Source organism: Taudactylus pleione, unplaced genomic scaffold (genome assembly GCF_031769625.1).
Source record: "Taudactylus pleione unplaced genomic scaffold, aTauple2 ptg000053l, whole genome shotgun sequence".
In the NCBI taxonomy this organism is placed as follows: Eukaryota; Metazoa; Chordata; class Amphibia; order Anura; family Myobatrachidae; genus Taudactylus; species Taudactylus pleione.
This window is the reverse complement of record NW_028284455.1, coordinates 36578190-36590485: the sequence shown is the minus strand read 5'-3', so window position 1 is coordinate 36590485 and position 12296 is coordinate 36578190. Positions and strand designations below refer to the sequence as shown.

General features: G+C 40.4%; 1 protein-coding gene across 1 annotated transcript in view; it reads right to left on the bottom strand.

The window, feature by feature from the left end:
• LOC148535369 (collagen alpha-6(VI) chain-like) overlaps positions 1-12296 on the bottom strand; it is a 181062-nt gene that overhangs the window by 133012 nt on the left and 35754 nt on the right. The window contains exons 11-15 of the mRNA XM_088462675.1: positions 10599-10945; positions 10436-10514; positions 5848-5993; positions 3432-3524; positions 2340-2393 (exon numbers count right to left, since the gene is read on the bottom strand). Of these exons, the coding sequence (XP_088318801.1) occupies positions 2340-2393; positions 3432-3524; positions 5848-5993; positions 10436-10514; positions 10599-10945 (719 nt within the window). The remainder of the gene's footprint in view (positions 1-2339; positions 2394-3431; positions 3525-5847; positions 5994-10435; positions 10515-10598; positions 10946-12296) is intronic.

Sequence of the window (12296 nt, the reverse complement as noted above, 5' to 3'; positions counted from 1 at the left end):
ACCTCTGCCCTGCAACTTTTATCACCAATGTGTCAGAGGGATTTTTTACTACTGTTGCTGGCTGACCAGAGTCCAGTCTCCCTGAGTTGTGCAGCCTCACTACTAGCCAGGCTGAGGGGGGTCATAGAAAGTTCACCATATGCTGCCATAGGATACCATAGGTGCCCCTATTAACTAGTTAGCACTTGACCGTCTTTGCTGATGGAGTTGTTTTGAATTTCTTTGAAGGTGGGGGCGATGCGTGTTTCCATGTCATGGATACTTGCTTCATCTCTGATGTCACATGTATCCATGTTTCATCGCCTGTAACAATACACTACAGGAACTGCAGTCCCTCCTCATGGTACTGTGTCAAGTGCACGAGAGACCATCCCATCCTATTAGTTTTGTGAACTCCTGTGAGTTGCTATGGTACCCAGCGTAAACACCTTTTCCTGTACCCCAGTTATTCATGAACAATGGTGTGCACAGTAGCCACTGAGGTGTTCAGTTTGTCGGCAATATCAGTAGCTCAAATGCATCTGTTCTCCTGAAGCAGACCTTCAATGCGGCACAAATTGTCATCTGTGGTGGACATGCTTGGCTGGCCGGATCGCTGCTCATCTTGAACGTGTGTCCTACTGTTATCAAATGCAGTGTACCAAACCTGTTACCGTGACATGACCTTATCAACGTACACCTCAACAAATTGTTGATGAATTTCAGCTGCTGATGTGCCCTTTAGACACAGAAATCTGATCACACTGCACACTTCCATATTTGACCATGTTTTCACCAGACCCGACATCTTACAACTGACAGTATGGAGTATATTTACTAAAGTGAGAGTTTTTAGAAGTGGAGATATTGCCCATAGCAACCAATCAGAATCTAGCTATTATCTTCTAGAAGGTGCTAGTTAAATGTTAAGTAGAATCTGACTGGTTGTTATGGGCAACATCTACACTTTAGTACATATACCCCTGACTGATATGAGGTGCAGTCTACTGGTCATGAGGGGAAGCAAGTTTTCTAGAGGCTAAGGCAGAGATTTATCAAACCTTCTAAAGAGGACAAGTGGTGCATTCTAACTAGAGATGTGCGGTTCGATTTTACTTGGATATGTTCGGATCTCAAAAATGGCATCATATTGGCTATCCAGCTGTCACATGTTTTAGATAGCCAATAAGGGAAATCCGAACTAATACGAACTTGCGATAATTTTGACGAAAAGAACCGAGTAAAACCGAACACGCACATCTCTATTTCTAACTATCATTTATCCTTTTATGTAGTACTTTCTATAGAATTATAGCTAGGATCTGATTAGTTGCTATGGGCATCATCTCCCCTTTTTCTTTTTAACAGGTTTGCTATATCTTCGGCAAGGCTTACAGTAGCGCACGCAGGGGAGGTTTCTGAGTACCCAGGAACCCCCCCTGACCAAACCAATTTTTTTTTTCAGAGACAGAGACGGGCAGCGCGCAGCGATCACCAGTGCCTGGACGGAGGCCAACAGGGACTGACTGGAGGCCCGGACAGAGAGGGGGCCCACTCGTTCCAGCACTGCCGATGTCGAGCCCCGCGCCCCTATGCTGCAATGCAAAGCACAAGCGTCAGGTAAGTGTGGGGTTTTGGCTGTCTGTCTGGGGTAGGCTGGCTATCGGGCTTGGGCTGGCTGTGTTGGGCAGGGGATGGCTATCTGGGGATAGCTGTGTGAGGCTGAGGCATGCTTCCTGGGGTGGCTACTCTATCTGGTGCAGGGGCTGTCTGGCTGGGGATAGCTGGCTGGGCCTGGGACAGGCTGGCTGGGGTGGCTATCTGGTGCAGGGGCTGTCTGACTGGGGCAGGGTACTGTATGGCTGGAACAGGGGCTGTCTGGGACTGGTTGTTGGGGCTGGGGCTGACTGGGCTATATATATATATATATATATATGGAATCCCTCCCCCCTAAAAATCCTGCGTTTGCCCCTGGCTTACAACAATGTTTCCCAAGTTCAGTCGTCAGGGACCACAAACAGTGCATGTTTTAGAGATCTCCTCAGTATCACTAGTGAAAAGTTAGCTCCACCTGCTTATCTTTTAAAATGTGTCATACAATAATGAATACACCTGTGCACCAACTAGGAGATCTGAAAACATGCACTGTTAGAGGTTCATGAGAACTGGAGTTGAGAAACGCTGACTTACAAAGACCGACACTACCTTAGGTATTATTCTTCCAAAAGCAAGCAACTATTATGGAATTAGTAAACTTGTATCATTAATATACAACTTTTTATGTTTCCTTAGACAAACATTATTATTTTCCAGCAATTTGTACTGGTAAACATTGTATCACTCTTAAAAGTGCAATTCACCTCCTCGCCCTGTTCTCCGTCATGTCCTTTCTTTGCTTTTCTTCCCGGCAATCCCTGGATGAAAGACACAAGAAGCAGACTGTGAGTGATAATTATTATTATGCTTAGCATTTCTACTAGGGAAAATTAATAATCCCGCACTGGATCGCTTGGTGTCAGAATGGAAAATAACAAACTGCAGTGTTGGCAGAGCTGCTAATAATATCTATAGTAATGGATAACGTATTGTATTTTATGTGTAACACCAAAAATCACCCAGGTCCATGCATCTTCACCATCATAATAAGCATATACAGTATTTATTCATCCAGCAATTGATACCATGCTAATGTGTGTGCAGTTCTGTAGAAAACAGATGCAAAATTCTGTGTTTAGCAACTTGATAACAATCACAAATCTGTTATGGGAAGAAACTGATACTGACATTCCACAGGAAAGCAATGGTAACATTTGCTAATGTGAGGTTGGAACAAATAAGAGCCCTCGGTACAGCAGCGCCCTTTCACATGTGTTATTTAACCAGTCAAAAATTTTAGTTTTTTTAACTTCAATAAAGTTTAGAAAGTATTTTTAAAAATATATTTAAATGTTTTAATTAAAAAGAAATATGAATAGAGGGTCTTGTACCACCCTCTGGACAAAATTCCTTTGTACCCTCATTGGCAATAGACCCCCCAGTGGTAATTGTTCTCCATTAGTATTACTCCCTAGTGGCAATAGATCCCCAGTTGTGTAACCCCCCTACTCCCCAGTGTAATCGGTCACCATTTCTGCCCCTCCCTCCTACCCCAGTGACCAGTGTTATTTAACTAATTTAAAATCCTACCATCTTCCATATTTTTTAATTGGGGCATTAATTCTGAGAGTTTAGAGATACATATTTACATTTCTTAGCTAGAGAACTCTGCTTTGAAAACAATGCATCAGTAGCAGTTTTTAGCAATACAAACACTCTGTATTCTGTGACTCTGGCAGATACTTCAGATGCATTACTATAAAGTATAAATATATATTAAGTTACATGTAAAGGACCTGGCTTTTCCATAGACAACATAAATACAGTAACTCAAAACACAAAATATAATTCTGTACCTTCCTTCCTTTTGGTCCGTATGTTCCAGGTGTTCCCCTTGCTCCAAGGCATGTACAGAACACACAGCAACATATCTTCTCAGCAACACGGGACTGGCAGAAATATAATTACTTATTATTAGTATTAGTAATGGTGAATAGAAATACTTGTTGTCAAGATTCCAGGTTACTTTTGGCCCACTTGCCCCACTCACTGCTGACTAGAGTTACATTATATTACACATCATGGTATACGGTACCCTCAGAGGTTCCAAAGTCACTCAGGCAGCAACAGAAAGTACTAGTGCTAGAAAAACAGCATTACAAAAATACTAGGCAGGTTTACCACACTCACTGTGCTTCACCGCATTACCTACGGACTTGCAGTTACCCTAGTACTCTGGTCCCATGGTCCTGACAGGTAAGTTTGCTGACAAGCACCTAAGCACACCCACTGTGCTTGCTTATGACAATCAGAAAGTACTCTCAGTTATCAAAGCACAAGTTTTGTGATGTTTCTTATATTAAAGATAAATTATAAATATAAATTAAACTGTTATATGTAAGAAAATACATATGAAATTGGATATGTGAACTGAGGCAATATGCTACAGATAATAATAACACTACTGTACATGTGTTACTGAACCACACATTCAGTCAGTGGTGTACACCATGCAACTGGAGAACCGCCTGCACCACACAAGGCGGAAGCATTTTTGTGCCATGTCTCATTATGGCTGAGGGAGTGGGGACTCTCCTAGACATGACTCCTGTAGTCACAGTTAGATCTAGAATTAATTTAGGTGAAAGGGCAGCTATAGGAGGTATAGATGGAGGAGTGGACAAGTGGAGCAGTTACCTATAGCGACCAATCAAGTTCTACCTATCAGTTTATAGAATCTACTTGATAAATGCTAGCTAGAAGTCAAGTGGGTGCAATGAGCAACTTGTACACTTGTCCTCTCTTTAGAGGGTTTGATACATCTCCCCCATAGAGAGGCTGGAGTGGGGAGAATGTGCAACTACAGGGGAGGCCAAATGTAAATCAGGAGGAGATCATGTCTTGTTCCCTATTGGATGTGACCACACCCACTGCATGACGATCCATGTCAGATGACCGGGACTGAGGATAAGCGGATTGGTTGGCAGAATGCCCGATACAGGTGTATTGCATGTGATTGTGTTCTGGACATTACTGGGAAGGGGGTTGTGCCTTACTTAGATAGCTTACCTGTGTCTATTTTAGGGTTGATTTTTTTGGTCCTTTTTGATTGGTGGATTGCAGTATTAAGAAAGGACAATCTTGAACTGCATTCACTTACCTTGCCTTGATAAAGACCCCAGGAAGGGGTAGAAACGCGTTGGCTCATTTCTTTGGAACCTGCTGCAGTGGCGGTTTGGACTCTGTTGTTACCGGAACCTGTGAGGATTCAAGGGAGTACCCCATATTTCTCCCATCACGCTATTCCAGAACTTTATTAAGGTTCTGAAAGCCTATCCGGTAATTATGTTTTTTTTCCATTTTTGGATTCATGTTGATGTATGTTTGTGATATTGTTACATGTTTACAGTTTGATTAAAAGGAGATTATGCTATTTCCTGCTTTTTCTCCTATTCTTTTGAGATTCACATTCTCATTGCTGTCCTTTGAAGTGGGGAACATCATTGGCACGACTGAGGATATATAAAGTGTCTGGAAGATTGGCTATCCAAAAACAGAGGACGTTCATTAATTTAAGGATAAGAAATTCTGACAAAATTAGAAGGACTGTTGACTATATCTTTCTTTCCATTTTATTGTGTCATCAATAGAGCGCTGGCAGATATCAATAACTTTCTGTATGTTTAGATGATTTAGATGTGTGAGGTTGTGGCAACAACTTCGTAGGTTATTTGATCTGTTGGCTGCTACAGCGCACTGGTTTATACACTACTACCTTTCTTTTGTCAAAACCAGGTTGATTTATCCTTTTAAACTGCTACTTTAAAACATATGAGATGCCAATGCCTGCAGTCCGCAAGCTATTACATTTACCCCAGAGTCTTAGATTAAACACATTGACACAACGGGCATAAATCACTGCTCACACGTATTGGACCTCCATCATTGCCCTTTTTACACAGGTTAGCATCTAAATCGCACACAGCAACTACAAGCAATACCAGTTCCAGTGATAAAGAGTATGTGTTGGGACACATGTCGCAGCTTAGTGGCAAAATTGTGGCACACCAAATGGGACTACAGTATTTATCGCAATTTGAGGATAGGTGTATGTGGATAAATCTGTATATGTTTTGCATGTTTAAGCAAACTAAGTTTTACTATGGCCCCTTCAAATGAGTACTATCTTCTAGTGTGGCCTTCAAACCGAAAAAATGTTGTGTGTCCTGCCATAAATATAACATATATGACTTATGATGGTGTTAAACTCACCATTTGTTTTGCCAGTCTAACTCCAATATCTGGCATCCCGATATTCATCTGATCCTTGTAATCCATGCCTCTGCCAAATTCTATATATTTTAAGTCATCATAGTGTTTTGTGCCTTCCAAAGCAACAGTAACTAAAGCATTTAATCCTGAAAAGACATTTGTATTAATGTAATGCATTATGCAGAGCATGAATTCAGGGTATTTCAATAAGCTTGAATGGAGGTGGCACTACATGGAAATAATCACCAGTATTCACACCAGAGATATGCATGAATCAAGGCAGAACCATCTATCCATTCAGCAATAATCTTTTTTTCAACAAAGATATTATTTCGCGTGACTGATTCTTGATCATCTCTAGTGTGAAAAACACTTTTTAAAAAAAAAAAATGACTAAGGATTGGGACAACTACTGTATCTATAAGTGGAATAGTATGTAATTAAGAGTAAAGTGATGCTTAACAGTACAGATGGGCAAGCTAGTTTTTACTCATAATGTGACATTCAGGCTTCTGAGTCGTGCCTTGGAACGTTGCGTGATGGCTGTACTGTGGCGCACTGTGGCGTTCTACAACGTAAAAGAATCAACGGCATGTAATACACCGCTTAACCACTGGGTGGCGAGTGCTCCATTGATGAAATTTATACTACTGAATACCATACTGTAGAAGTGGATGGATATCCCTGACAAGCGGGCCAATCATGTTCACGCAGTGTACAGTATTTGCATGTTCGCACAACCAATCTTTTTAATAATATCGCAATAGCTCGTTGAACGGGAAGCAAAACAGTACACATACAGTACTGTACGGTACAGTGTAATTGCCATGTTGTTATCATAGTGTAACCGATACATTATCAAGACACATACACAGCTTTCAATGAGATGGGATGAATTCAGTAATGGCGGGATTATGTGTTTACATGTATTAGTATAATATTTTGAAAGGAAGACACATTTTTATTATTTTCATTATTATTACAGTATGCTTCCCTCACTGCGCCCTTCCTAATGGCAGCGGGTGGGTGGAGTGCACAATGATTCAGTATATGGATGTGAAATCCTTCTTGGCCTAGTGGTAGAGCGGTGGTTTTACATGCCATGGTCCAGGATTCAAATCTCACCACAGCCCAATATTATTTCATAATCATTATTACTTTAGATTCATTCCTCTATATATATATTTTTATAAATTACAGTGGTGAATCCATCCACACTAATCGAGTTTGAGATGCACCCACAGGTGTTGGGGTTCAGGGACTGAAACGCAACCTCAGTTTTAAATAAGACCACATGATTTCATGATTTCATGATCAATAATGTTGCAGTAATGTATTGCAGGCACTACATGGCTCCACAACTCCCCTGCACCCTGCAATGAAACACAAATACAGTTATGGGGTGCAGGGGCTTGAGTGTCGGGTTTCATATGCACTTTCAGCATCAGGGACTCAGACGGGTCAGTGGTGGTCCAGGCAACTGCTGGGAAGACCGGCATCCGGCCGTCCCGTGAAGCTGTGTAAATGAGCAATACCGTGACTGTCGGACTCGGATAAAACAATCACCCCTCTGCTTGTGATAACCCCTGTTGCCAAGGGACACTCCTCATAGTTGCCATAGTCGCATAAGCAGGAACACAGGTCACCTGAATAACACCCTGCCCAGTATAGACTTTAACCACACAGCAGTCTGTGGACAAAATACATAGTGCTGGTAATCCAAAATTACTGTTTTGTTTGATGTGCTACTGAGATTCCAGTCGAGACTAGCCAGTAGGATTCCCTGTCACACTGGACAAATCACTGTGCATTCAACCATAGCCTGGGAGGAACAGTAAAAGGGAACAGCGCCACTTTGTGTCAAAGAGTAACATTGTAGGCTTGACTTTTCCCAATCATCTCCATTCCTTGAAATAGTTATTACATGTTCACGTCAGAACAAAGGAGACTATTGGTCACGCGATTAATCGTCCTGCCATATATTGCCCTGATGGGAGGTAAACAGCGTGAATCGCTATAAAGCTCAGCAGTTCCTTTGAACGTCACAAACTCACACCCTCTCGGGACCAAATTCCCCTACTCGATCCTACTGCCATTTAAGGAAGTTATTGGCAACCATGGCAACGCGTGCAGAACTTAATCACTCATATATATGCATATACTGTATATATACTTCTCATCATTCCAATTGGGGAGTGGTTTAACGTGTTGGGTATTGAATGTACTATTGCATTGATTGGTGTGTTATAATAGTCATTAAGAGTCCCAGACTTAAGATTGTGTATCTTGTGTCTATTCCCTCTTTATTGTGTATTTGGTGATTACATTACGTCAGGTGTATCAAATTCCAGAGTGAAAAATACTGTTACAGTGTACCTGAAATACAAAACTACATATTTACAAAGTGGTCTGTTGCCTCATTCCTCAAAACTGCTATTTATTTAAATGTGTTGTGGTGAATTAACCAGCCTTTGAGTCCCTCAGTAATCCCTGGGTGCTCCTAGACCTAGAGAGTGTTCATCATCAGAAGTTCCGAAACAAGACTCTTCCGCCTTTCAAAGAACTCGACTATAACTGTCCATTCACACGTGAATTCTTGGTTATTACCAACCTGCACTACAAACTACCCGGGGAGTTACACTTATTTAAAACTGAGGTTGCGTTTGAGTCCCTGAACCCCAACACCTGTGGTTGCGTCTCAAACTCGATTAGTGCGGATGGATCCACCACTGTACTGCACTTTATAAAAAAAATATATAGAGGAATGAATCTAAAGTAATCATGATTAGGAAATAATATTGGGCTGAGGTGCAATTTGAACCCTGGCAACGTAAAAACCACTTCTCTACCAGTATGCCAAGAAGGATATCACATCCGTCTGCTGAATCTTTGTGCACTCCACCCACCCACTGCTGTTAGGGAGGGTGCAGTGAGCATAATAATAATGATAATAATAAAAAAAATGTGTCTTCCTTTCTAAATATTGTACTAGTGCAGTACATGTAAACACAGTACCCGAGCAATTACCTGATTAATTCATCCCATCTCATTGAAAGCTGTGCGTGCATGTGACCCCTGTCTGAGCCCCTGAGACAAAAATATTAAACATTTTTTTTTGTTAAAAGTACAGGACTCACACACATACTGTACTGTAATAATTTTAAACTTTATTACACATTCTTCTACAGCCCTGATTTCATGACTAAAACTCTGTACTATAGTGTACTAATCACAGGTTCTGTCAGCCAATCATCGGGTGGTGATACAGAAAATGTATTGGATATCGGACACATGCGCAGTGTAGTTTAGCAAAAGTGACACCTGTACATATCCCATAGACATTTACAGCTATAAGCCACTCATTATAATGCAAAGTGTGTGATAATGACATCTCTATTTGGTTCTAATCGAGGGGCCATGTGGCTGCTCCATCTGTAATGATCCAATCATCTAATTGATTCTGCATGCAAGTAAAAGGAATAACAAAAACAACAGGTCAATTGATAGAGATTTAGAGTAGCCTTTCTAAGTCAGAATAAACCTTCTCATTACTATACGCTTTAGCATTGATGTACAGGATTTACAATAGGTGAAGTGTGTGCAGTACACACAAGCCCCTTGGTACGGGGGGCCCCAAATCGCACACCCTACACCCAAAGTAAGCATACCTGGTAATGGCAAGCAGGTCCCTCTCCTATGCAGTGCCATCTCCCCAGTGATATCTTTGGAACAATGGAGCTGCACAGTGAAGGCAAAGACTCTTGCACTGTGCTAGAGCCTTTGCTATCTTGTTCGCATGCACCAAATTTCCCGAATGCCACTGGGAACAGTCAGAGGAGGAGGGGGACCTGCATGCCAGCAACTGGTAGGATGGGGAGAGGGGGTGCTCCTCAGAGTATGAGGCCCTATGTACACAGGTCCCTCGGGCATTAATACACCCCTGGTTTGTTTTATTATGTCTCTGGTACTCCATAAAATATGCGCCAAGTTTATTTAACTATCGTTGCACCTTACCGAAGAAAATAAATATATATTTTTACAGAACCAAATGTTATCTATGATATCTTAATTAACACTACACATTCTGGTGCTTATGCTGAGTTTACATCCATTTCCATATATGATCACAGAGAGACATATGTAAGATACAATTACATCCATGTTTCAAAACATTTATTTTGATAGAAAAATATGCATTTGCTATTGGGTGTGAATACAATAAATAAAACCCTCTTGAATATTACCAGCATGACTATCCTTTACATATTCAAAAAAAAACATTTTTGTTACAATTTGCTTACAAAGTCATATAATAGATGCACATACCAATGAACCAATCAGAAGCAATTAGCTAGTGCTGGTTATGCCATCAACATTGTACATTTACATCTACTCTCAGCCATATGTGTGCGGCCTGTTTTCTGTGTAAGCACAGAACTAATTTATTTATGCTAAGCAAACTGGCAGAAGTCCAACTCAGCATGTGCCCTTGGCTGATACAGAACGGCTAATACACAGAATGGATGCATAAGGGGTAATTTACACATCTCACTGTTGAGTGATAATCTATGTCATGATATATATGTACCTTGACTTCGAAGATCTCCTGCTGTCTGCTCAAGGTTTTCCACATTTTCATCTAGGCCATCAGTAAATACAAGCAGCATCTACAAAGCATAACGATAGCATTTGAAAAATTAGCAATAGGCATTCAAGGATAGGAATTATGTATAATGGACAATAGTACATACTTTTGCTCTTTCTGTATTTTTACTGTGAAAAGTATTCCACAAAGAATGAAGAACAGACGATGTCAGATAAGAAGGACCTGAGGTGTAAGTTTCCACTAGGCTCCGAGCTGTATTCGGGCTGTAGACTTGGAAATGAGAAGCATTAATATGTGTCTTTGCATTTGGCATGTGGAAGGCTATGCTTATTTTAGGCACTGAACCAGAGTTGCAGCTTGCACTTCTGACATTCATAATGCTGTTTAAAATGTCTGCGATGCGAACTTCAAGATGATGTTGACCATGGAATAATTTGGCACCACTGGTGTAGGTTGAAATGTCAAATCCCACTACGACATCAATTGAACAATCTATCAAGAAAAGAGGAATGCATAAGAAAGTGTTACAGAGTAACCCGGAAGAAACGGGAATTGTATCTTTTGTCTTTATTTTTACAGAAATGTGAAACACTTTCTCCAGGAGAAGGTAATCTGTGTGTAGCTATATGCTTCTTATGGTGCATACACATGGTCCAACTTTGCAGGACCATATGAAAGATAACAATATTGTTATATCGTTCATATCGTTGACTTTTTTGCACTGAACGACCAATGATGCGCGTGGCCGTATGGACGATAATGTTATCTGAGGTCAACTGTACATGCAGGCCAACTTGCTCGATATCTATGACTTCTTCATCATTTAAATACTGTCAGATATCGTTCATCATTCATGAAATGGTTCATGATCATGGATGAAATCGTTCAACGATAATGTTCGTTTTTAAAATAGGAAAAAAATCGTTCAACGATATCGATGATCGAGCAAGTTGGACCGTGTGTATGCACCATTACACCTGTCCTACTCTATGCTTAAACAATCCATGGCAGTGTATGGTTTATATCTATTATGCTCCAGTATGTGAAAGATATTCTATGATTTTTTTATTTATATCATGTTACTTTTTTGTTATATTTCCTATCTTCAAAGATCAGTAAACTGTATGATGTATTGCTGCATCAAAAAACATTGGGCCTAGATAGTTATTTTGTGATTGGATAATGATGTCTCCTTACTAGCTTATTAGCAAGGTACAATATAACTTCTGCAAGATGAATATTCATGTTGTGAATCTGATCCTATTCTTTTCTACAAAGGTAATGTGTGAATCCTTTGTGTTAACAAGGACATCTCGCAGTGACAAATTAAAACTATTATAGGTGGTGCTCAAGGTATAGGTCTATAATTCACATCTTTTTTCCTGCGTCTCACCATTAATTTTTTAATATTCTTTAATAGTCACCTCAAGACTTGAAGTAATTGCAATAAGCTGCTCTTCATGATTAGAACAAACCCTCACTCCAATCACAATTTGACACACAACTTAGTTTATAAGGCAAAGGTTTAATCTCTAGGTACAGATAACAGAAGTTGGAGCAAATATTAATGCAACTGAAATTTGAGAGATGAACCGGCCATACCACCGATGCAAAGTGCTGGTGATACAATTCATCTGCTTTTGTCTTAGCATTCTGGAGAATATTATTTTGTTACTATGGTTGTAAAATCCCAATGCATGGTGTGAATTCACACTGTCAACTAATTATGGACTATTTTTAGGGACCATGCAAATAAACATTTCATACCTCTGCTCATTGCAGTGACATTCAATCTTTTTGTAGCTAATTTAGCAATCTAGAGCTCCTCTTAGCGCCCCGACAA